Source organism: Dermacentor albipictus, chromosome 3, assembly GCF_038994185.2.
Source record: "Dermacentor albipictus isolate Rhodes 1998 colony chromosome 3, USDA_Dalb.pri_finalv2, whole genome shotgun sequence".
NCBI classification, from domain to species: domain Eukaryota; kingdom Metazoa; phylum Arthropoda; class Arachnida; order Ixodida; family Ixodidae; genus Dermacentor; species Dermacentor albipictus.
This window is the reverse complement of record NC_091823.1, coordinates 9,416,017-9,442,737: the sequence shown is the minus strand read 5'-3', so window position 1 is coordinate 9,442,737 and position 26,721 is coordinate 9,416,017. Positions and strand designations below refer to the sequence as shown.

The following is a 26,721-nucleotide window of genomic DNA, read 5'->3' as shown; positions in this document are numbered from 1 at the left end:
AAAACAAAGTGTTGGCTGATGCCGAGATGCAAGTGTTCCTCATCCAAACCAAAATAAACATTTTAAAGCAGTGAAAGGCAATACTGAGGCATTGTGCGCTGGCTGAGAGTATGTCAGGGCAGTTGAGGTTGACTTTCCAGCTGCTGGGAGAGAATCTCACTCGTGACAGAGTTCTGGACTCATACCAATGAGCTTGCTATCAGTTAATACAAATAGCTCAGATTCGAAAATATTTGCTTCTGTATGCATCTCTTTTTATTAGTATTTGAAAATGTTCAACTCGATTTGCAATGTACCTTACCATGTTTTCCGAAGCTATTTGATTTGCTGTGCATTTTACTAACCGCTCCCTTCTGTTTTCTTTTTGAATAAAATAAACACTACTCCTTACTTTTCAAGTTAGATTAAGTAGCTTTTTTTATTTTTTAACGACCTTACTGGAGACTGAAAGCATCGGGTGACATTGTGTCTGCCCGTCTTGACATAAAACAAAGTTGTGAGTCACTCGGGGAATTTTGCAAAGGCACTCGGGGAAAACCTGGAAAACTGTGAGAATTCGGAAATGTCAACTTGGTAGACACCCTGCACTTCGTGTAACACTGCAGAGATGGTTCCAGATGGAGTGGCCCATCGATCACTGAAGAGCGATGCCACATGTGAAGTTCCTTTTGCTAAAAGTTGAAATGCTCAACAGCAGCGAGTGGCATTCGAGACAGTAAATTAATGGAAAACTTCTGTAACGGCTTCTGCATAATTTTTATTTTACACCTTCACTTGGCCAGTAAACTAAAAAATTTATTTGTTGTGACACTCAACATGACAAGCTTTCATTCTACCCTTGACTACATTCTAGTGCATGGTTTTCTTCAATGCTTGCAGGAGGCCACTGAGGAGACCATTCGCTTCTACCTAGAGCAGGTCGACCGGTGCCTGACCTGCTTCACGGCGGACATGGAGGAAACCCAGAGGAAGCGCTCTTTTTCCATGCTTCTGTCACGACTTGCAAACTTCCTTTTTGGGAGGCGTGGTACAGCAATAAGCGAGCCGGTGGATGACATGCAACCAAGGTTTGGGGCCTCCCTTCGGCACCGAAAGAAGCGGGCACTAGTTATTGATGGCCGCACACTAAGCTACATCCTCGAACACTCTGTGGATCAGTTGTTCCTTCGTCTGGCGCAGCAGTGCAGCGTGGTGCTGTGCTGCCGGGCCACACCCCTACAAAAGGTGGGCAGCATGTTGGTAGGCTAGAGAAGTTCATGCATGTGATATTGGAGTACATTGTGATTCTCTACCTTGGAGTGGATCGGAGATAACTGTCTCCCAATATTCAGAACAGGAGATTCGAGTTAGAGTGGTCACAGCATGACGAAAAATTGGGCTAGTTGTGCTCATTAACCTCGTAATGCCCTGTGTTCTACTGATAACCACAGAAGGATGCCGTAGAAGACACGTTGTGTGTCACCGTCCAGGTCTGGTGTGTCTTTCCCTGGTTATCGGTGGTACTGAGTGCATAACAAGATTAACAGAGTGGTCATGTTTGCTGCCCATGATTCATAGTACCAGCAGATGCCAAATTAATGCCAGTCAGGTCATTTATTAAGTAATGTTTGGTTATCTACATAGTAATTAGTTACTTAGGGCCCATGTTTCAATTGCATTATCAAAGCCACTGAATAGGATTCCTAAGACTTGCACAAGTATCAGTATCCATCCTTGAAATGCATTAGCATTCTTCTTAGCATTTTTTCAAAAAGCCTTCCTTATGGACTGCAAGAATGTCACGGCATGTTTTGTGATCAATGTCCCTTAGCCAGCGGCAGTTTCAGAATTCCTACTAACTGGGCATGCCTTGAGCATTGACTGGCTTGTATTCTGCAGTCATAATGCATACTCCCTTGAGCAAGAGTATATGGAGCACGGATTCCACCATAAGGCAGACTTTCTCCGCAGCCTATGAATGCAAGTTGGACTCAAGGACCACAGTCCAACCTTGGCATTATGAACTTACCAGTGCACCCCTCAATTTCAATTCTTGTGACTTAATTACAAGTTCACTTTTTCTCAGCGACTCTGTGGTCCGAATACTTTAACTCATGGGTGTGCAATATGATAAATAAGTAAACACTAATTAGTATAGCTAATAATAATAATGGTCTTATTGGAAATTATCTCATAACTTCTCATGTACACGATAGCTATTAATCTTGGCCAGCAGCAAAAGTTGCCAATTTGTATTTAATCCCTTAACCAAGGCAGTAATCGCTGAGACACCTTTTATATAACTACAGACAGGTTGAATTCACTTGCATTGCTTCAGCTTTCACACTGCCAACTCGGTCTGTGTAATTTAAATGTTTTAAGCACTACGGGAATATTTCATCCTTTATGCTTTCACAAAATTTTGTCGCCATGAGAAATGTAGCTCTGGCAATTTATACCTTGAAATGTTCCAGCACTAGCTCTAGATCAAAAGATTTTGTTTAAAATGGTTTAAGGTGACATTTCTTTTAACCCCCTTCCAGGCGTGTGTTGTGAATCTCGTTAAAGACAGGCTGAATGTGCTGACCCTTGCCATTGGTAAGTTTTACTCTGCTCCTTTTCATCCAGCGTTTCTCAGCATTTTTTTTTAATATTGAGTTGTTTTACTCCTGTATGTGGCTGTGAAATTAAATTACTTGCAGGTTCTGTACCGTCTTTTCTTGCTGTTCGCAGGTGTTCACAAAGAAACCAATAAGTTGTCATCTCACATTCTTAACTTTGGGTGAAGAAGGTGTAATGCTTTTAACTGTAGAATAGAACTTGTGCCTTTTGATTATCACTTGATGTTAATTATTATTTGATGTTAATTTATTGTACTAAATTACACTGTCCAGCAAATGATGACTTTGTCTGCGCTGTTGTTTTCAGGTGATGGTGCCAATGATGTGAGCATGATCCAAGCAGCTGACATAGGTGTTGGCATCAGTGGTCAGGAAGGCATGCAGGCTGTCATGGCAAGCGATTTTGCCCTCGCCCGTTTTCGCTACCTTGAGCGACTGCTTCTAGTCCACGGACACTGGTGCTATGACCGGCTGGCCCGGGCTGTAGTCTACTTTTTCTACAAGAACGCTGTACGTCCCTCCTGCTATCTCATCGCCACATTTTGCAGTGTTACATTGCGATTTTTCACAGCTACTTGACAATTTAGACTTTTGTGTCACCAGAGCTGTTAAGAGCCTTTGTTGGTTTTATTGATCCACTCTCTGCCAATGCCTGATAATTCATTGTTGACAGGTCTTGTACAACTTCCTCGGCTTTCCTACATAGATATATTTGTTCCCTTGCAATATTCATGGATACACATTCCTCGCTGCAATCTTAATTGCTTCAGTATTCCATCATCCCGTGCAGAACAGATTGTCTCACTTTGTTACTGCAGCTACAGAGCTGACTGTTAGATCCAGTGTGTGCTGCTGCAACTTGATTTTTGCTTGCATTTTCCATGCTAACTGCCTTTTAGGTCCTTCTTTTTTCTTTTTTCTTTTTTAATGCAGTGCAATTTGTCAAAAGTGTTAACCCACTAGTGGACACTAGAACCAGTCACTAAGTAAATAATGAAATAGCCTTTTGACACTACTGAAGCATGGTTGTTTGCACTGATCTAGCACTTTGAACGCAAATGCTACAATTACTTTGCATCTTTTGCCTGTTTCATGGAGCTGCCCATGTGTTTGGCCTTCAGACTCCTAGTTATATTAGCAGTGGTAGTCTTGAATGATCTTTATGTTGCACTTGTGGAATAGGCTGTTCCGGACTGACTCTGTAGTTGCTTGGATAGGTATATATATTTTTGTAGAATAGCACCTAAAAACATCGCTTTCAGTAGGTACAGTGACTCCCTATTGGAAATTGGTGGTTCTGGAATTCTGCAGCTGAGCATCGGGTTGCTGGTGTTCTTATACAGTTGAACCTCAGTACGTATAGCAAACATAAGTATAACGAATTATTGGATACAGTAAAACCTCGTTAATGCCTACCTGCCAACCTGAAGATTTGGAAATTCGTAAAACTGTTGTGGCAAAGAGCAAACACTCCACTGGGGCACAATTTATTTTTGCAGTCATTTTGCTGTTGCCGACTTTGCCTGTTTCAGAAACTTCCCCGTGTAGGTTTGCCCATAGCAAGTACCACTCTGGTGCCCCTTGATCACCAGCAGACTTTCTAGTGTTTTCTCACACACAGATGAGCAAAACTCCGAGTTTTGTTCACAGTGCTGAATATTCTCTCACATTCAGCATTGCTGTGGGGAATAGAGAAAATACTCAGCATAACCATTGAATTTCTGTGGAACCTGAGCGATCCGTCGATGCTTCGAACGTTTCCTAATTGCGACCACTGCATGTGGCACCTTGGCTCATTCAATATGTCAGCTGGAACCTGATATGCTTGCAAGTTGGCAAACTCGACTTCAAGTGCGTAGATTGCTTCTTCTTTTGATTCGCCACTCTGCTGGTGTAGGATAGCAGGGAATGCCATAATAAAATTATGTACGCTGTTGAATGAAGCAGTTTCCAGAGCTTGTATTGAGCACGTTGTCGTCATTGATGATGACGTGAATGATTGGCCTGCGGTATCCGACACGGCTAGTGCATGACCATCATGAGGTCGTTCGCAGAGTAGTGGGGCGTGATGAAGCAACTGGCTGTGCTTGAGGATGCCATCGCTGCTGCAAGGCCGCCACGGCAGCAAGTGAAAATCACTGATTTTTTGCTGCCTGCTCACAAATAGAACTTGCCTGCACGTGTGTTTCAGCGAGAATTGACATGTTTTTTTGGCCAGTAAGTCTACAGCTGCTCATCTGCCATTGTTGGTTAATTAATACATCACTTAGTGCATACTTGATCCACGTTCCCCACCAGCTACGTATTAACGAGGCTTTACTGTATAGTGAAGTACATCTAACATGTTTTTACCGATATCCCCCCCTCCCCTTTCATATGTAACAAATGTGTGGTCAGACAAAAATCTCATATAAAAGGCTGTTCTTGTGTTTAATGTGATTTCTTTGTTATGAGCTGCGATCGTGATCAGCGACTCGCAGGCGGCAATCCGCGGCTTTGCGCGCGGTCGTGTCTCGCGGGAAGCGGCCCGCATACTCCAAATTTCTGACGACGGCGACTCGTCATCGCCCTCGCAACCCCAAAATTCTACGGTCTTCCTCCTCTGGACCCTGGCACACACCGATGTTCCGCTAGCGGGAAACGAGGCGGCCCACGCCACGGCTCGAGGTCTCACACGCCGAGCCGCCGCTGATTATGTGGCCGCCTCCGCCCCCGAGAGCGGGGCATCGGATCTGCCGGATCGGGACACTACAACAGAAACACAGCAACAAGAAACACACTGGGCGTGGGGCGATCGCCTAACCACGTTCAGAGACCTCACCCAACACTACAGACTCGAAAGACGCAGATTCCCGCCACCACACGATAAACTGAACAGGAACGAGGCCGTGACGTTACGCTTGCTCCAGACACACACCTACCCTAGCCCCGCTATCTTACACCACTGCTATCCGCGTTTGTACCCAACAGACGCGTGTAAAACATGTGGACGCAGAGCAACGCTGCGACACATGCTCTGGGAGTGTACTGGCAACAACGGTAATCAAAGCAGCTCCGTTGGCGACGCGTCTATAATCGCGGCTGTTGCCAGAGTAGAAGGCTTGAGCTCCGTTCTTCCCGACGCCGCCCCGGATGCGGGAGCCGCCGGGGACCTTCTCCGTAGGCGTCGCCGCCGCTGGGAGGCGGCTATCAGAAGTTCAGAGCTGGCAGACCAGCTCTGGGCCGTCCGGCAAGCCGAAGATGCCGCTCGAGTCCAAGAACTTCGAGCCGTCACGTGAGGCCACCACATCAAGAACTGCCGGACTATTCTTTACTAAAGTTTCTTCTTCTTCTTCTTCTTGTTATGAGCTATTTGTCGGTCTCTACTGGATTAAACTGGTTACATTAACTAGATACACCTGACTAGGAGGTGCCAGAATTTTGCTCTATTAGAGCTAGTTCTATTCTTTGCCACAGCAATAATATACCAATTTGTACAAGATGCAAAAAGCCTGTGCCACAAAGAACCCCAGTTATACATGCACCTAGCCTCAGGTTTTCTATGCTGTGTTAAGGTACGAACACACTGGCGTCAAAATGCGCGCGGCACGCCGCCGCCGGCGCGCCGCGTGCCGCGAAACCTGCCGTGGAACCGGTTTCGTCTGCCGCGCAGAGAATGGGTCGAGGAGCCATTTTCGGCGGCTTGCCGCGTGCCGCGAACCAATGAGAGACGTCCAGGCTTTCTCCTAAGCGCCACCTCTTGGCTACTGCCGAAGTTAACTTCCAGCGGCGGCGGCGGAACCACGATCGACGACCGAGCGCTCCGAGCCAGCCGCGACAAACAGCACTAGTGCTTCGTCTGCGTGCCTTTTGCGCGCGCCGCCGTCGCAACAGCAGAGAACACACAGTGACCAAAACGCTCATGGTCATCAGAACATCGTCGTCTGCATCTGCCATTGCAGGAATCAACGCGATCAGCGCGCTATCTGCTAACCAAGCAAGGAAAAAGCGGCGGGACAACCGCGATATCGTGCCTATGCTCGCGCAGTTCGAGACAAGGCGAGATCAGCGCTGTCACGTGACTCCGCGGCGGCCTCCGTGCCGCGCGTGTCTTGCCGCCAGTGTGTCCGTACCCTTATTCAAGGCCAGCTCGCATGTAGCTTTGGGATGTGCAACCCAGTCAATCATTCAGCCAAGTAAGCACAAGCGCTAGCTTGCCACAATGATAGAATTGTGATTGCAGCTGTCTGGCTGTCTCACAGTTGGCCTTGTCCTTATTGCAGGCATTCATCTTCATCCTCTTCTGGTACCAGCTGTATTGTGGCTTCACAGGAGCAGTCATGATTGACCAGCTTTATCTGATGCTGTACAATGTGCTGTTCACCTCGCTGCCTCCGCTCATCCTGGGCATCTATGACCAGGACTGCCCTGCCCACCTCCTGCTCAAGAGGCCAGCCCTTTATACGCCAGGCCGAAAGTCCAAAGTGGGTAGCTTCACACTAGAACTGGACTAACCGTGCATATAGGTTTGGCAGCCCTGAGATAACTGTACTGACAGGAGAATACAACATTTGGACATGCATAGTAACTTTTCTAATAGCCAAGTTTTCCTTGCAGAAAATTGTCAGTGCCTGCAGTTGCTCAGAGGGACATGTGTTTCTTTGGCAGGTGGTATTTCTCCTGCTTCTTAGCTCATGAGTAGTAGTGGAAGGTGAGGAATCTGCCCAGATCAGCTTCGCAATGCTAGGCAAGCCTGCAGCAACACAATACTCCTTCACTCTACGTCACCCACACACATGCTTACAAACGCACTATACAACACTGCTGTCAACACTGGAATTGAGGAAGAGTGCCAAATCGAGGCACATTTGGGAATGTAATGATTGCTTGAGTGATGGCCTATGCCACTGTCAAGTGATATACTAGTACTGTGGTTTGAGCCACATGAATGATTGTTTCTTAATTGCAAATAACAAGTATCTTTAAGCCTAACTTCGGGGCTATTGTGGCCTGAACAATTCCTTTTGCTCTTACGACAGCAAATCAAACATTCTAAGGAACTAGATATCATGCTATGGTAGATAACACTGGAGGTCATGGATATTGTGTCTCTTGTGGTGTGGTTCACTAGACAAATAATTAACTGAAATCGTTGTCTGTTGTATGGTGTTCAGAGTAGTTGATTCTAGGCTGGAATGCGAAACAGCATACTTTCTTCCCATTTCTTGCTCACTGATCTGTCACTCATTTTCTTTCAGACATACACCAAGTACTCGTTCTGGGTCAACATGCTTGATGCATTGTACCAGAGCATTATCATCTTCTTTGTGCCATTTTTTGTGAGTATAGAGATTTGCTGACTCCTGCATGTTTTCAAAGAGCACAGCATTGGCAAACTTATTTGGCTGTGCCATCTTTCACCATGTTCCAATTAACTACTCTTGTCCCATCTTTTTCTCATTCTGTTTGTCTAAGAACCCTCTCATGGCTGTAGTTTTGCCCTAGCTGCAATTACTTCCTTGCTCAGCTAGTTCTTCCTTATCTTTTGCCATTGCAGATTAGTTACAGAGGCATTTTGATGCTCTTTTGGTATTGTTATGCGTAGCCTCAATTCGCCAGTTTTCCTTATAAGCACAAGTATATTCAGTAGAATAAAGCACATTTAGGGTAATTGTGTTATGCAAACAGTATAAATAAAATAAAAGGAAAAATTAGCCTGTATTACTGTTACGACAGCTTTCGCAGCAAAATAAACTATGTTATACGTGCAGTTCTTGCTCGTATACTTCAATATTTCTTACTGAACCACTGGTTGGCAAATGTGTTAAGGTTGGGCAGGAAAAATGATCACATATGATGCACAACTTAGGTGGTAAAATTGTTTCCTTTCACAATTTTAGCTCTAGAATGTAAACCTTTAACTTAGTAATGCCCTAACATATAGTGGAACATTATATTTTGGGAACTGTAGGTTAGAATGTGCCATTTTTTCTAACCTGTGTCTTGGAACCTGCCAACACAAGAAGTGTGGCTTAAAGAAACAGTCAATCTATCTACGAGTGTATGCCTTTTCTGCATGTATGCGTCTTCACCCATCCATGATTGCTAAAGGCAGGCCAACATTACCACTATACCGCTTTCGCTTGGGACTTCTAATGCAGTGCATTTATCTTTGCTTCTCTTTGTTTTGTTTCCGCTGCCTCAGCCCCCATTAATTTTGCTGCAGTGACAGAGATCTCACAGTAGAGAGCCTTCTTTAGTTGACATGCTTTTCCTTTGGTTGTCCCTCCTCCCCGCCCTCATGCTTTCCCTTCCCACCCCCTGCACCTCTCATCTCCTTCACCTCCCTTTCCCCGATTTCTTCCCCCTCCCCCACCTCCCTCCCCTCATTCACTATCACATGTGCACTGCAAAAACAACAACGTCGGAAGGTGTACTATGACAGCGATGTGGACATCTGGGAGTTTGGGACCACCATATGCACCGCATGCTTCTGTGTCCAGATGCTGCACGTTGCCATTGAGTGCAAGTCTTGGGTGAGAGGACCGTTCCTGAGTTAAAGCGAATGTGTGGCACTGTTACATGAGCTGCATGTCTGTTTGAAAAAAAAAATGAAAAAAAAAGTGTTATGGTGCTAGGTGCACCTAAAGGCACACTAAATATAAGTACATACTAAGTTAAATTTGATCAATAGAGTTCATGATTTGATTAATATATCTCTTGTCTGGAGTAAACAAAATGGGTCAGTTTTACCATAAGCGGAGGCTTTGTAAGCTAGGAATGATGCAAAAAGAAAAGATGGGCAGCATTGTCAGCTCAACATTTCTGTTCCAGCTCTCCGAGTCGTAGTGAATATGGAGTCTCCTCTTCAGGCTAGATAAAGGGACACTAAAGAGAAAAATTATTTCTTCTGTATCAGTAAATTACTCTCCCACAATACCAAACACACCACTCCTACCACTGAGAAGATGCTTGGTAAGCCAGAAAAAAATGAAAAACATGAAAGATGAGTGGCAACGCCGCCTTGTAGTTCCCACACTAGCTCACTGTGACGTAAAGGATTTTGACAGCGTCTGCTAGGACCCAGATAATACTTTAGTGGTGAAGATTGACTACATCGTGTTCTAAAGGAGACAAAGACTGGATATGACAAGTTTCGTGAACTTAAACTACCTTGAAATCCGTAACATTTCACTGACATACCTGCACTGGGATTTCAGCGCGAAATTCAAAAAATGAAACTTTCAGCTTCATTTTCTTTTATAATAATCGAACTACTATCATGCATTCATTGACAACAGAGTTTTCAAAGAATGCCTTATCAGTTTAAATCGATTTGTTGTTTTACATTAGTGCCCTTTTATAATAGTATTACTATCAATAGCCAATGACTACATTGAATTCAAAAGTAACCAAGCCTTCCAAGACCTTAAAAATGTTTTGTGCACAAAGACAGCATAAATGCATGGAAATCATGTGTGTTCCGTTATGTTGCACTAAGATCAATGGTGCCACACTTCAGGCAGTTTGAGAAAAAGTAAGTTTAGTCTCATTTTATGTGCTACAGGTGCTACATCTACTATCTGCTACAGGTGACAAGCTATCATTCCGTTCACAAGCAAAAGCTTATTTATTGTTTCGTGTTACAAAAATGGCACATCTCAAGCTTTTTAAGTGAATTTTGAAGTGAATTAATGTGAACTGATAATTTAAAAACCTACTTCTGCTGTCGTAGTGAAGCTTTAAAAGTGAATGTACATGCATTTTACCAGAAGAAGCTTCAATAGATTATGCCATTTATTGGTAAGTCAGTAGATGGCAGCCAAAATCAATGGACTTTACTACACTGCCACAGAGCACTAACAAAGCTTTTTGTAACACACAGTCACGAAGCATCAGTTTCACTTTGCTTGCGCTGTCTCTTGGCTTGTACGAGCCTTTAGAACACCTTTTGGATATCGCAGCATATGATTGCAGTATTATACTACGCAGCGCATGTTGAAAATGAATTAACTCGACTTTGTTCACGTTCGAAAAAGTTGCAGACATGGACACAAGAGGAAACGAACAAAAATTCTTGTCCATATATGTCTACACACCTAACTTTTTCTGACATGAATCCCTGCCAGCTAGCTAACTTTCTGTCGTTCTAGACTTTGTTAAGGACAGGGCATGAAACAGATGGTAAACACGAGTGACTGTAGTGTTTGTCACTTGCTTTATGTCTTGTTGTAAATGCCACTTCAAGCAAGTATCCACCAACACACCCAAATTAGCACGACACAGGCTTCCTATCACTCATGGGCCTAGTCAAATTGCAGTTCAGAAAATGCTTGAAAAGGTTCATGCCTGTTGTAGTTACTTCTCTCCACTTGTCCTTTGTGGTCTGTATTAAGGGGAGACATCAGACTGTTAATTGACCGTAATACTTGTTACAGCTAGTGCTACAATTCTTATTGCCCTTGTATGCACATGTGACCACATGTGTTGATTCACGAAATTCTCAGACTAATTATCAGCTCAGAATTTGGCCATGCATGGCACTTCTTTATTGAGCATTCTTTCCCTCAGTTTAGTTAACGGAGCTCTTTGTTTTGCATAAAGATATGTTCTACCTCACCTGCACCAGAAGGCACAAAACTGTGCACTCGGTATAGATGCAGTGGCGTCAAATAAATGAGAACAGAAAAAAGAAAATATTATACGTAAAGCACAAGTGCAATTGCGTGGGTGTCTATTTGTCCTTGTTTGTTTTGCACCATTTGTGCCTATACGTTTTAAGTTTCTTGTTCCATTTGGCTGGCACCTGCAAGTATCTTTCCTGACATCTTTCCAGACCCTGATGCATGGCATGTCTATAGTGGCCAGCTTCTTTGTCTACTTCGGATTCGCCCTTCTGTACAACAGCGTGTGCTATGACTCCCCCACCCTCCAGAACCCATACTGGGTCATGCAACATGCCATGTCCACTGCCCCGTTCTGGTTGTGCCTCTTGCTCATTCCAGTTATCAGCTGCCTGCCCAGGTGAGAGCTGCTTCCATCCACTCAGATAATACCCCTGTCACAGAGGCAGATGTGATGCTATTCAGAGAGAGCGTCCCTTGTTATTAGTGCCATTTACAGGCAGTCACATGGTTAACCTTAGTTTAGGGCAGTTGTTATTAAGTTTTAAAGAAGCTGCTAAAATAAATGCATCTATTTAACTTAACCTTCTACAGAGCACTCCCACCAGTGAGTGTAATCAGCAAACTCACTTTGCTTTGCCAATGCGCACCCTCATTAACAATGCGTCTCAAGTAAATAGAATAATATTCACGGGGAAATTAGTATGTGGTAGACTTCTTATCTTTTCTAAATTCTTGCGAGTGCAAATCTTATAAGCAAACAGTGTGTGCTATGTTGTTATGAAATACTACTTTTGCTCATAACTTGTCAGAAGTGTCATGACTGTGTCCACCACAACTGATAAGACACTGCCTTGTGTTGACTTTGAATAGGAGAGTAAGAGCTAACGCATCCTTTTGACTTCAGAAGAATAAAACATGGCAATGTTGATTTTCGATGCAAAGGATGTGTGCAAATTAATACTAGAATTCCTACCGAAACGACGGTGTCAGAGGTTTGACGTGAAGAACTTATATCACAAGTCATCTTCCAAAAAAGTAGAGAAAAAAAGTATCGTTTTCTCAGAAACATGTTGCTTTTGTGTGTGCATTATGTGTGTGCATTTTGCTTGCAGGTTCGTGGTGAGAGCCTTGCAGACAAGCCTGACCCCAGGAGATGTTATGCTTACACTGATTGAAGAGAGAACACGCAAAAGGTCACGTGACTCCACACGTGGCTCAGTGTCATGGTCGAGGAATTCTCGAGGTGTTTCAGTGGTGTTTCAGTCAGCGTGCCGGCTTCCTTCAGACGACTTGCCATCCGTGGCATCATCAGCACCAACTACGTCAACACTGGCCTCATCGCACTGCCTCTCGGCACGTCCTACGTCGTCTGCCGAAGACATCAGGGCTGGATTGCCCGTATAGCAGCGAGAAAGGTGTATAGCTAGGGTTATGTCATATTGTTTTTCAGACAGACGGGCATTTTCTGCTGTCTGTAGGCTCCATGTGCCTTCTGTTTTATTTATTGTGAATAGATTTATACGACAGCACTGATGCTAGGACATTGCACAAAAATTGGGAGCCAAGTATTTTGTGCTTGGAGGCATTTTGTGCACATAGGTGTGCCTTTCTTGCTGTATCTCATGAGTGCCAGCACTACTTACGTGCAAACCTGCATTTTCCAGCCGTTTCCACAGTCCATAAGGAGTTGTTATGGGACGCAACACGGACAACTTATAGTACTTTGTTTTTGACCACATGCCATTACAAACGACAATATGGCTTATATAATTGTAACGGCTACAATGGTTACTTAGACATTTTACTCCCAAATTAGGTCTTAAATTTCATGTGACGGAAATTGTACACGATAGTAAAATGACATAGTGCAGGGCGTGTTATGCCAGTTTGATGTATTTTTCATCAGCCCCTGTGATGAGTGTTTTGCAGCATCTACAATAGAGAAATCTAAGGTTTGAATGTTATGTATTAAAAAAAAACTGTTTTACAAATGGTAAAGCATTGACATTTGTACATCATTTTTACATCAACCAATCCATCTATCAAAAATTTTTTTAGGCAACATTCATTAGAGAAGTATGTTAGTTAAGTCATTCACATCACGAGTTAAGCATGTGGTGCCCAATGTGTTAGCACAACCAACATTTGAGAGCCTTGTTTTCTATACAAGGAAATGTCCGCATGTGAAGCACTGAGGACACTGAAATTATCTCTGATGTAGCAAACACTTTAGATAACAAAGCTTGTGTGTGCTTTGTTGCAGGCATTTGTTGCTGTATGAAATAAGTTGGAAAGATCACTGTGTTTTATGTTAATTTCATTTACATTTTAGTCTGCACTGAATAAGTCTGCACTTTAAAATGCAGGAGTAAGTCTGCGAGAAATCACTGCCATCATTGTGCAGTTCACAGAAGTGCTGCATAGCTTGCACATGCAGTCACACTAGTCATATTTTCATCGTTACACCATGAAAGTGGTTCAAGTGGCAGTTGGAGACAGCTGAAGTGCCATGACTTTACTTTTTGATGTGTGGCTGCCAGTTTTTGTCACCCTAATGGTTACTACTAATGCATTTCTGTATTGTTTGCAGCATTTGCAGACAATGAGTTGTATGCTGTGCAGTGTGTGTGTGTTTGTGCATGCCTGTGTGCCTTGCCTTAATTGGATGCCTTCTGAGCTTACATTTATACTGGGGCCAACAGTCACTCTTCAGAATTGAAAACGGCATCGCCACGTCACATCATCATCATATTTACGTTGAATTTTTTTTTTTTTCAATAATTGTTGAGGAACTTGTCTTTCATACTGAGGCAGTGTGGGTGTACTTATGTCAGTGAACAAAACAGTTCCCTCTTAATGTTGAGGTGCAGATCTTACATAACATTCCAGTTTTTTTGGAAGGTTGCTTTTTTTTTGTGGGCATTGGTACTTCGTCGCTCAATCTTGCTTGCCATTTTCCCAAGTTCCATATCGAGAACATGCCGTCTCAGACCTCCTTGCTAGAAGGAAAATCTTCTTTGAGGTGCTGATGATTGCTGAAAGGTGAGACATGAATGTTACTTGTGCAACAAGACCATTACCATGATGTCCTGGTGCCTGTTCGTTGTAGGACCGTTCTAGTGCGTGAAACCTCTTAAGCATTTGGACTACAATTTCAGCCACACCTAGCTACCTTCAAGGCCAGTGACAATATAGTAAAAAAGAAAAAAAATTAAGGCAAACTGGACACCTTTACCATCTCCAAAACGCTGAGTTGAGAGTAATAGAGTGATTCTGGTGAGACATTTTTAAACCTCTTTCATGCAGTTTTCGAGCAATATGTATGTTGCCTGCCTGTAGTTCAGAATGAAATCTGTTGGCACATTCTGAATGAATGCTTTATCTGTCCTTTCTTCCTCTTTCTTTATGCTTATGCATGATGTTTGGTGCATTTGAAGAAGTGTCGATGTTTTTACACTTAGAAAATACTGTTTCCATTGTTTCCCACCAGAACGTCAACAAGTTTCTTATTTTGTGCATGACTTCAGCAGGTAGCCCATGCAGTAAAGTAGCAGAAGTCATTGTAATGATTGTTTTGTCTGAGTGACACACATCACATCATTCTTTTTTTTGCCTCTGATTATTAATGGTAATTGCACAGAACTATTTATATAAGGTCGAGTCACCCGTTGGAATCATAATGTGACTGCCTCTTTTCAAGCACAATGTACATTTTGTACATAGAACAAATGCTTGTCAGCCATGTAAATACTTGTGTTTTTCATTGACCTCTTCTGGAAGAGGTGTTTCTTTATGCGTCTGCAGCAGGGTCTGGCGCTTCCACTTTTTCTAATTGTGGCACATCGACAGCGGCCATCAAATGTGATAATTAACGAACGCTTGTCTGCAGCACTGCGCATGTGGGTACCCATGCTATGCACACTTTTTCAGACTACAGGAAAGGTTATGAAACAGTGCCTGTCGGAACACTTACTGTTGTTGAAATCAAGCGACTCCTCATTGCAAGAATAAACATTCACAGTACGTTGTGTCACTTTGTTTGTGCTACACCAATGGAAAGGAAGCTATGCTCATGACTCCCCCCCCCCCTCCATTTTCCCCCATGAATATTGGAACATGCAGAAAAAAGGTTAGTGATGTATTGTAATGTATTGTATTGTAATTTTAATGTATTGTAGTTAATTGTATTGTAAAAAGGTAATGATGACCAGGGTTTGATGAAACACCATCTGGCAAAGGTGTACATTTTGTTGAAAGTAGTTGAATAGATGCTGGCCCCACTGATTTGTTTGGCGACAGGCGGCAAGACCAGTCCACGACCATGCACAAGAAGATAAAAATGACCATGAACCATTAGCTGACTACTGTTCATACAACGCAGGTTTTCTTTTTTTCTTCTTCTTCTTCATGAATTGACCACACAATTGCGACCATGGTAAGCTTTATATTTAACGATACGAACCGAAATATATAGTGTTTCAAAATTTCAGAACAAACAGAGCAGAAGTTCAAATTTATTTGTTTAAAGGGACACTAAAAAGAAAGAAAAATTTAGTTGTATTTGTACATTACCATTCTACAATACCCGCAAATGCTTGTTAAGTCAGAAAAGATGCAACGAGAGACGGGTGATGACACTCGAAGTTTCCACACCTGCTTGTGGTGACATCATGGATTTTGATGGTGTCTGCTCGAGCATGGTTAACATTTTACTGGTATAGATGCAAGTTTCAAAAACCTTTACCAAGCCATAATGGCAAAAAAAAAAAAAAACTTTGAAGTCCGTGAAGTCACACTGACGTACCAGCCGGTTTCGCACTTTGATGAATGGATGGATATTACGAGCATTCCGTTCGGAATGGGGTGGTGGGTTGCGCTGCCAAGCTCTTGCTATTATACTGCCTAATGTCCTGCCTTGGTTAAGAAGAAAAAAAACTATGCACGATGAATTCCCATAACCAAATTTTCTGACCCCCCTATTGTTAACTTTGTTTTTGTATGTCTCCATTTTTTTTCCTCTACTTCCACCAATCTTCCAGTCGCCTCTTACTAAACGCTACTGCGAACGTGCTTACTTTCCCCCTGCTCTCGCTGAACCCAAGGGCTTCGGCAGTCCAGTGGTGCCTAAATGGACTGCTGGGCAGATATTTTCACATTCTAATAAAACATGCTTCATCGTTTCCCTAGCTTTACCACAGCAAGCACATGCTTCTTCTTCCTTCTTACATCACGCTTTATAAGTGCATTTTGAGGCATCCTGATCTCACTTCGAAAAGTAACGAGTTTCTCTTTGCGTTATAAATTATTTCTTCCCCAATTTCCTTTTTTTTCTTAAGTAGTTGCTCATGGCAGGTTTCTTTTCCATTGCCGCCACCCATGAGATCATTTCAGCCTCTCTGACTCTCTGCTTGACGTTCTTTGTTGTCGTGTTGTTCACCCTACAGGCCACATACTTGCTGGTAAGCTTCCTATTTCTTTTCCTCCCCTCTGAATTAATGTTTTTTCTGTACAGATACCTGAACACTCTCCCAGCCCATTTATTTTCTTCCATATTCCACAGCCGTTCTTCATAATCAATTTTACTGTGAGCTTCCCTCACTTCAAAACTTGTCCAGCCCATATCACCCTGCACAGCTTCATTTGTAGTCCCCCCCGTGAGGGCCCAATGCTAGACGTCCCACTGACCTTTGGTTGCCATCGAGCCCTGATTGTACCCCTGATTTCAAGCGAACAACCACATTTCCAAATGTAAGTCCTAGTACCATTACATCTTCTCACATGCCCCGGAGCACCTTGTACTCGTTGTATACCCATAGCACTCTGTCCTTCATTATGGCTGCATTTCTCTTCCCCTTTATTGTTATAGTTTTTTTCCTGTGTTCAATATATCTGTTGCCTTCGTTTATCCATATGCCAAGATATTTATATTCTTTTACCCGAAGCATTTCCTGGCCCTGTATTGCCACTATCTGTTCACTGTTTTCATTGAATACCTTAAAACTTGATTTTCTAATGCTAAATTTCAAACTTAAATTCTTGCCTTCCTGTCTACAGATATTAGCCAGACGTTGCGAATCACTTTGCTTGTTAGCTAGCAACACAATGTCGTCCGCATAAAATAAACCTGGAAGCTGCTGCTCTACTACTGTACCTGCCTGTTTGTACGAGAGATTAGACCCGATATTACTTCTAGTGCCCTCCCCATCCTCACCATGTCCATCATAAACAACAGTGGGGATTAAAGGGCACCCCTGCCTCAGTTCCTTGTTGGTATTAACTTTCTCCTCGCTCCTCATCCCTTCCCATTCAACGCAAACGGTATTTTCTAGGTAAATCTCTCTCAAAAGCTGTACCCAAGCAACCCTAGCCGACTGTCGATCCTTGGCAGATTGTTGAGAAATACTAGTAGGAAGCCGGCTTCACTGGCCACCTGCCTTCCGAAAACAGTCGGCCCGACGTCTACTTCCAGCTACATCAGCACGCGGCCAGCCACACAGGCTGGGCCTCCGTCGGAACATGACTGGGCGCCGAGCGCACCAAACGCTCGTCGGTGCAACAAGCTGAAAATGCATCGGGCCGGCTTTAGTTGCTGATTGAATTTTGAATCCACATATTTTTTTGTTAGATAGCATAAAGTGTATTGCACCAAGTATATAACTACCTTAATAACAAGCATTTTGCATGCTGCCACAGCTGATGCAGACTGCAGAAGCCCCAGACTGCGACTCTGGACTTTTTCATTTTTAATGAGTTTGCTCATGGTTTCAACTCGCGTTTCGCTAAAAGGCCACATTTTTTGTTTGTCCACATTGATAAAACACTTTGGATTGCTGTTAAACTAATTCATTCGCAGCCGGTCCGGTTCAGCTGGGCTGGAGGTGCCTTTTTGCATGAACCATGGCAAGCAGAAATACTAATTAAACACTCTGTGAAAAACACAAGAAGAAAGAATGCGACCTCATTGCGAAATTTGAGTGTTAACGAACAAGCAATGTAAAGGATACATTCTTTTAAAGCTTGTTAGAGCAAACGCACATGCCTACTTCCAACAACAAGCTGATATAGCCTCTGACGACTCTGGCTAAGAGAAAATAAAATAGAAGTAAAGAAAAACAGTCCAGAGGTGGGGAAGAATGCGGCCAATAGGGGAGAAGCGAGCGCAAGGCCAGGTAGCTTGGCCGGGTAACCACAGTATCGAGCTAGTTGGGGAAAGAAGACAAAAAGAAAAGAAAAAATTCGCACCACTAGGGAAGGCAGGCGGAGAAGCACGAGAAACTTTTCGACCGTTCTTCTTTTCCCTCCATGTTTTCAACTAGTCTCTGCAGCTGGGTGACATCTTCTGGAGTTGTACGCTGCGCTTGCGGCCGAGAAGCCAGTGGTGTCTGTCGTCAGCAAATTTTAAATAAATGGTGCGATCTATCTGAGTCCAAGATGAGAAATTCAGAAACACGCCTAAGGCAGCACCACAAAAGCACTTGCATGTGGAATAATTAATGTGGGTGCATGCACTATAATGCGTCGCAATAAATGTACAGACTAATTGGAATACTTTTTTTTAATCAGTATAGTTTTACCTATACAGCTTTACCTAATATACTTATAAATATCTGTCTGAAACTTGGCTTACAATAGTCAATATTATACAGGTTTCTTTTTTCCTTGTCCATCAAAGCTGCTGTCAACTTTATATGTTTTCACATATAGTGTTTTTATATTCGCCCTTGTGCAAGACGAAGGGCCGTCTGGACAATGGCACCCCTTCCCATATGGCAGACTGCGCGCTGCATGCAGGCACCAACAGCTCCCACGTAAAAAAAAAAAAAAAAAGCTTCGTCATTAGAATATCCGACTCACTCGTGTTCTTTCTGCCTCAGTATACGAAATCACATCCGTCGGAAGTATCATTGTGGATATTTTATATATGAAAGATGTCCAGTCTTCTGGCATATATACGAAGGAAAAAAGCTGTTTATTATGATCGAACTTTCGGGTTCCGCATTAGAATGTTTTCTGGTTCATATGTGGGCGCTATGACGGACTACCGCGCTCAATATGAGCTACAACGCGAATGTGAGTGGTAAAGCTGTCGTGCGTTGTAGCTCGTACCATCGCAACTTTCACGTACGGTGGCGCCGTCATGCGGCGGCGGCCGGAAATAATCGAAAGATTATACTCGCCGCTGGCTGCCGCCCGTTCGTGTAGCGTATTGGTGTTGTCTACGCTTTTCCTTCCCTTTGGTTGGTGTTTTAACGCGTTCAAAGCTCCCGTGGGATCCTGAAGGACACTTAACATGCTCAGAATGAGCAAACATAGCAGTAACCGTATTTGCTGCGTGCCGCAATGGGTGCCGAGCGGTAGTTATGCGGTTGGTGATGTGAGCCTTCACTCATTCCCACCGGCTGCGTCCATGAAGAAGAAATTGATTATTAAGCTGCGGATCGACAAAGGTTTCACAGAAGCGATGAAGGTTTGCAGTGCGCACTTCATGCCGGAGGACTTTTTTTTTTTTGGAATACGACAGATGAGTGACAATTCCGAGCACTTGAAATCACGAATAGACGCACGCCCATAAAGACGCAGACATAGCACTATATTATGTGCAGGGAAAGAAATAACGCGGAATTTTAACTCATATATGTTGTAGGATGATTGATGCTTGCGTTCTTGCCACTCATGCCCTTGCGGCTACGTTGGAGCGCATTCTCCCTGAAGCCTTGTACCTGGTTCAAAATTTCTTGTTCTCGTTCATACATTCGTGCTGTGCAACGCCGGCTTGACATTCCACCATTTTCGAACAGAGAGACGAGTTTCTCATTTGTGCATCGAAGCAAAGTGACGCAGGCGTAGAGGGACCTGGAATTCGTACCTCGTCTGCCACTTCGATGCGCGGTTGCAACGTGTGCACAGGTGCGCATGACTGCACTCGTAAAGTAACAAATCCTAGTCCAACAAGCGTTAAACTACTGTGCAGTGTTTGCGTAGCGAACCCTCAGCTGATCTGCGTGTATATTATTTTATAAAGATAACTGGAAGAATGAAGCGAGCATTACCGCGGACCAGTAAATGTCGGCAATGTATCGCTTGATCTGTCTATAGGCAAGACGCGGTAGGACTCACGCAGGCTGTAAAACTACCGTAAGACTGTAGCTTGCACAGCACGCATAAAGCGCAATAACCAAATTGCAAGGGTGAGCGGTTATCGTATTAGCTCGCGAAAGCAGTGAGATATGGTTTTTTGTTTACTTCTGACATTCAACATACAGCTTTGTGAACACAGGCAGCGATAACTAGACAAGAAATTTTCGCACACAAAACGCTGTTTTAGGGCTGCTTTTCACGCCGTCGATGTAAATGACTTCGGTCGCGCGACACCAGGAAGGTTTTTTTTTTCTCGACACGGCGGCTTATTCAAGCGGTCTAAGTAACAACTTGCAGAGAGCACCACACCGTATAAAAGTTCATGGTACCCACTCAAAGAGGTCAAATTAATAGAATAGCAAATAAAAAGCACGGTCACTTCTCTTAATAACACTGTCGCGGTAAAACTGAAACCACAGCTCATGTGGCTTGCTTCGAAGTCGCGAAGTTTTTATGCAAAGGCCTTCAACAGTCACAGACGTCGACGTGCACGCTTTTATGCCGCAACACACAAGATGATCAGCGAAGCTGCCTTCGAATCCCGGGTTCTGCTCGCCCAATATGAGCCATTACGCAGGCTAACAACAGCGGGCATGTAAATTGAAGAGGCATTTCAGAATGACGACGCGAAACAACATGCCACTGAGCTAGACGACCGCAGCACTGCACCGACTGCTCTAGTTCTTAATCTCTCGGACAGCCATGTTGGATTTAAGGTGGCGCCCCCTATAGGCCGTGAAACAACCACGGTAAACAACCACACACAGAGACGTCGCTGGAGTGCCTCGATGCTGGCGTAAGCTGACTATTGTTGTTTACCTTATACAAAAACAAAACAACAATAAAATAACAATACTATAAAAGGAGCTGTTCCTAGGTTGTGCAGAGTGAGAGCATGCAAGCCAGAGAAGAGGCGACACACGAGAGATACGCACTTGCACAAATATAGCGAGTTTTTTTCCCCGAAATTTCCGACATCGAAACGCACCTCCCATTATATTTAGGTTCATGACATGAACGTAGCGTGTCGCATTCTTCCTTTACTTTATCTAGCGCTGGCATTTCACCGTGCGCAAGAGCGCGCGAACTGGGAGTTGCCGCTGTGCATTTCGTGGCGCCTTTATCCTCCCAATTTAAAACATTCCCAGTGCCACATCAATGTGACTATGCGGTGTATTAATTGAAGCCTCGTACAAGACAATCGGCGGTGATGTGCAGGCGCGTCAAGCGAGCGGCCTTTGAAGTCAACCGGTGAAACACGGCGTGAAGGCTTTGCCGTGTTCGATTCTATTACGGGTACGTATTTCTGAAGTGCTGCCTGTTGAATAGCAGAAACCGTTCTCGTCAACGGTGGGAAAGAAGTTGGCAGTAAGAACAATTAATTGTGCAGGCACTCCTCCTTTCACTGTATTTTTCAACGGCAGTTCACAGTAATGAGGAATAAATTGCGCCTTGCGAGCACCCGCTTTTATGCGTCATTTCTCATTTCCTTGCGGCATCACTTCGCGTAAACATATATATATATATATATATATATATATATAGGGAAATATTTTTTATTTTTTTCGGAGACCGAAAGTCTCCTCTCATGTTATATTCGTGGTTGCGCCATTTACGTGCATACACCTACGGTAAGTGTTTAATTGGTTCCTTAGTGACGTGTCACATGGGACCATGCACACTGTTCGACAGCTGCTGAGCCGATTCGTATATTCAAGAAGCTGTGTAGATGCAGCTTTGTCTTGCAAACGCCACCAAATTTAATGTTTAGTCATCGGTCACAAGAAAAGCGAGCATAATAAAGAAACGTGGCGCGAAAAGTCTTCAACAGTGATTCAGGCAAGAACAACACTTTACTTTGAAATTGAGCATTTACACCACGTGTTCACAAGCGTCGGTGTGTTCCGACAAGCTGCGCAGTGCTTTGAAGAAAAAGTGAGAGGCAGCAATTATTTTTTAAATTTTTGTGTAAGAAATGTTCATGGACGAATATATTGACGGAATATAGACCAGCTATACAAAAGCGATGAAGGCGGTTCGTCACACGGAAAACAGCAACCGTCACATACAGACGTTAGCGACAGTTCATGTGGCAGTTAGATCAACTTCCGGCTATAGGATGGTTCTGTGTTTTGTTCTGGACTGATCGAACTCTAGTAATTAGACTGGATTATGAAATCAGAATCAAATTTATTCTCGCTATATATGCAGGTGCGCATGCAACAACCACTATTATGAGAGCACTAGTATGTGGAGACCAGTGCGCAAGTCAGAGGAAGTAGAGATACCACAGAAGTAGTATATTTCCTTTACGAAAAATCACAAGATTTCAATACTTCGAAAATGGATATGTTTTTAACACTATTACATTATTCGTTCTTGCTTTCCTTTTGTCTAGCTGTACTATCAATAACTATTTAACGAGGAACAAATTTTAATCAACTTGTTGCATTAGACAGTTCTCGTAATAGTTATTTGCACAGTGGAAAGAGTCAAGCAAAGTTGTTTGCGAACAGCATGTTAATAGTAAACGGCCCTGTCGCATCACAGCAAAAATCATCAGACTTTCGGATTTTACAGTTCTAGAAAAACATTTCGGTTGGATGTTTTCACTGGGAAGTGTGAAAGAAGTGATTATACGAAGCCAAGAGATGTCACAATATAAAATTTTTGTGGCAATTGTGAGTTTGTCTAAGAATAATTAAGGTTGCATGCCAATCAATGTCAGTCATACAAATGGAGCATTTCTTCTGTCGACGTGTATTTGACTGGGAAGAACTAAAGTTAGGTCAAATTATTCCAACCTTTGCTCAATGAACTAATGATGTTCAACAATCAAGCAGTTGAGAATTAATAAATTTATGGTACATCATGAGTGATTCTTCAAGCTCGGTCTCCTGTGAGGCACATGTACCATTTTCATGCAAAGCTCCCTGGAAGGCAAATTGAGTGTGCATGCATGCATGCACATATCGAACTCTATGCACACAGACACAATGCATTGAAGATTAATGTTTATTAGGCGCGATGCATTGAAGATGAATGTTTATTAGACGCGATGCATTGAAGATGAATGTTTATTAAAATTCACATGATTTATTTCTGCCTTGTAAAGGTACAGACAGTGGAGGTGCAGAAAAAGCTGTCAGATACAGCTTGACAAAGCTGCAGCCCCCTTTCTCTTGCCAGCAGCTTCACAGAAAGACTTTTAAAACAAAGGTAATTGCACGGTGTAATAACAGTTATACAATAATGAGCAAGAACAAAAGAAAACAAACAAGATTATAGAATATTTTGACAATATTCACAAAGAAAAACAACCTACATGGTAACATGCATAGCACCCAAAGTACTGTTTGACGCATTGAAGAGGTGAAAATTATTATATACATAAGCTATATACATATTCGCATAGAGCTACCAATCCCTGCAATATCTAGACATCAGATTTTCGTTACATATGCACGCACGCACACAACACACACACTAAGAAGGAAACAGTGGTGCGCTCATAGGCAGTGCCTGAAAAAAAAAGATGAAAAAAAGAAAAGTGTGGAGAACCGCGGTCATCTTGCGCTGTCGCAACTCCCTCTCCCAGAAGGAATAAAAAGTTCTTGGAAAGCAGGGACGGGCGATTCCCTCCATCAGCATCAGCTCCCACCAGCGAGGACGGGGCGAGAAACCGAAGCGGGGCTTTCTTTGCTATCTATTTTTCTTCGTCAGGCGCAACGCCGCCTGCTCGCAGGAATGCAGGCAGGGCGGCAGGGGGACCAGTCCCTGCCAAATGCTAGCTCTGGACGCCAGCTCGTTTTGCGTCTCCACAGCTTACTAGACTAGTTGGCGCATTTCTGTTATCATTGACTGTGCATATAAACGCAAACTACGCAAAGTAACATGGGCAAGAAGAACGCAAGCCCTTTCCATGGAGTGGAGCTGCCGTGTCTCGCCGTGCAAAATATGCGTACTCGTAAGTGGCATTTTAATTTCACGTTGTGTAGTACGTGTCCGCCTTTGTCAAGTGAACAAACCTCGCTTTGTATTACGGAAGTGGTTTTGCGACGTATGAACTCTTTGTTTTTTGTGTTTGTTTTTTCTGACGGGAAGAAAAAAACAAGAGCTTTATATGAGAACGGATCAATCGTGCGAGAGTTGGGACAAGGAAATGCGAGACGTACTTTCAGGTACATATTTTTTATATAAATTTTTTGTCTTGTAAGCGTGATGCATTTTTCTTTATTTTTTTCTAGGAAACACTGGAACGACACGACTTAAATTGAAGCATAGTGTGCGAATAACCTGCTACGCTCCGAACTGTTATCACCATTCGGGATGAAATCAGGTAAGACGCTTGTCTGGTTGTCATTGCGGAAAAGTAATAATTCGAAGCCGCTTTGTTCCCACAGATGGAAAAACAAAACTGTAAATACCCAGTACTGTGCAATATACATCTGGTGCATTGCAGGTAAGAATGGATTGTGTGTGGAACTTTTCCGGATGTGGACTAGAGTAGATAGGAGCATCAGACAAAATGACACGTACATGGAACATTGCGGACAACCGATATGTAAGTTGTTCCTCAATTGTTCTGTTGTCGCATTTTCGTAGTTTACGTGTAATATTTTGTCACTACAGTCTCGATGTGATGTAAACCTTTATACTTATTGCGTGGCAGTCTGCATGCTATTTTGCTTGTGCAACCATGTATTGTCGCATTCATCTATTGCGCTGCCTGGTTTTTTTTTTTTACGTCGCAGAAGTTGAACGCACTAATATTCACTGAAGATGCATCGTATATGTCTATTACATGTATGTGCAACGACGAAATAATTATTTTGTCTGTGACTGTGCCAAGATTGAGATTTCTTGCACACGAATGTGAAAACGTCCACTAAATCATCTACGTGGTTCAGAGTTATTCATTATTATATTATTTGTTTGTTTGTTCATTTGTTTCAGTTTCTATAAGCACTGTAACTACCCAAACTTCGCTCTCGACGGGGACAGAGAAATGCCGGATACTGTACCGTTCAGAGCCAAGAGTATGGAAACAGCTGAAGAAGAGCCTCCCGGGCAGCATGGGAAAGTCTCACAGTGGACCAGCACTGTCCTTTAGTAATCATACTATTTCAGGGAACAAAGACTACTTGCAAATTGTTAAGACTGCTGCACGAAAAAATTAATGTATTTTATGGTTGCAAAATAAAACACCTCAAAAAAGGAAACATTGCCCTCACGTGTTTGTTTTGTTGCTTGTCACGTACTTAACTAATAGGTACAGAGAATAATTGAAGGTGTTTAACTATGACGTAGTAGTTCTGCGGAAACCCGCAAGGAGGAGAGAAGTAATGAATAAAGGGAAAATGAGACATCCACCTTTGTAGCAATTGCTACGATCAGGTGGATGTCTCATTTTCCCTTTATTCGTCTTTAATTATGTTTCACATGTGAGTGTATTAATTGTGAGTGAGAGTTTAACGCCTCCAATAAACTATATTGTTGGCCTGAAAACGTAACACGCAGCAAAAAGAAAAATTTTGTGTTTTTTAATGTAATAAAATATTAAGAAAAAAAAAAAAACGTCCGCACGCAACCGATGGCCAACGGCAAACTGAAGCTTATGAAATGTTGGGTTGTAGTCAGCCCGTGTGCAGTGCGCACTCGGCCACGTTGGATGCAGAGTCACTTGCCAATGGTCGCTAGACGTGAGGCCAGTGTCAATCTCCAATGCCGGCCCTCCATCGGGTGTCGAGGTCGGGTTAATTGTTTTTCAGTTGGCCAGGGACGTCGGGCCGATTTTGTAATGGGAACTTTCTGCTGCTTGGGTAGACAATCGTCGCCTAAGCCTTCCCCTTCCAGAATATCCCACAAAATGTTGCAGTCTACGTTGTCATAGGCTCCCGCAATCTCTAAAAAGGCCACATATAACAGTCTGGTTTCTACTCTTGATATTTCAATATACTGAGTAAGAACAAATAAGTTATCATCCAAATGCCTTCTTATTCTGAAGCCATTCTGAAGTTCTCCCAAAATGCCATTATCTCTGTCCATGCTTGCAGCTTTAATTTGATTGCCTGCATTGCTAATCTGTATATTACCGATGTAATAGCCAACAGTCTATACAAGTGAATTCTATCTTTGTCCCCCTTACATTTATAAATTTATTCTACTTTGTCGCCAACTGTCTGGTATATTCTATCTTTTAAGGTTTTTTCCACTGCTTTCACCAGAGCTTCCGTACTTATTGGTCCTAGTTTATTAATCAGCCTAACGGGAACCTCATCTAGCCCTGTGGCTGTCCGCTTAGAAATTTTCTCTTCGGCTTTCTTCCAGTTGAAATTTGTCCGCACCAGCTCCTTTTCCATCTGGTTCTTTTTCAT

General features: G+C 43.1%; 1 protein-coding gene and 1 long non-coding RNA gene across 5 annotated transcripts in view; both read left to right on the top strand.

The window, feature by feature from the left end:
- The window catches only part of LOC135919521 (phospholipid-transporting ATPase VA-like), a 190,303-nt gene extending 175,064 nt beyond the window's left edge, over window positions 1–15,239 (top strand). For both annotated transcript variants that reach the window (XM_065453401.2, XM_065453400.2), the window contains 8 exons: window positions 880–1,224; window positions 2,523–2,577; window positions 2,908–3,110; window positions 6,863–7,063; window positions 7,838–7,918; window positions 9,011–9,115; window positions 11,416–11,603; window positions 12,319–15,239. In XM_065453401.2, coding sequence (XP_065309473.2) covers window positions 880–1,224; window positions 2,523–2,577; window positions 2,908–3,110; window positions 6,863–7,063; window positions 7,838–7,918; window positions 9,011–9,115; window positions 11,416–11,603; window positions 12,319–12,610 — 1,470 coding nt within the window. In that variant the 3' untranslated portion in view covers window positions 12,611–15,239. The remainder of the gene's footprint in view (window positions 1–879; window positions 1,225–2,522; window positions 2,578–2,907; window positions 3,111–6,862; window positions 7,064–7,837; window positions 7,919–9,010; window positions 9,116–11,415; window positions 11,604–12,318) is intronic.
- Window positions 15,240–20,515: 5,276 nt separating this feature from the next.
- LOC135919524 (uncharacterized) lies at window positions 20,516–25,573 on the top strand. Of its 3 annotated transcripts, XR_011513008.1 has the most exons (6): window positions 20,516–21,140; window positions 21,563–21,640; window positions 24,449–24,525; window positions 24,592–24,683; window positions 24,748–24,908; window positions 25,301–25,573. It is a non-coding gene; the product is annotated as an uncharacterized lncRNA (long non-coding RNA). The 3 variants fall into 3 exon arrangements; XR_011513007.1 differs by lacking the exon at window positions 20,516–21,140 and having other exon boundaries at window positions 21,195–21,640; XR_010569988.2 differs by lacking the exon at window positions 20,516–21,140 and having other exon boundaries at window positions 21,200–21,640; window positions 24,748–24,806.
- The last annotated feature ends 1,148 nt before the right edge of the window (window positions 25,574–26,721 follow it).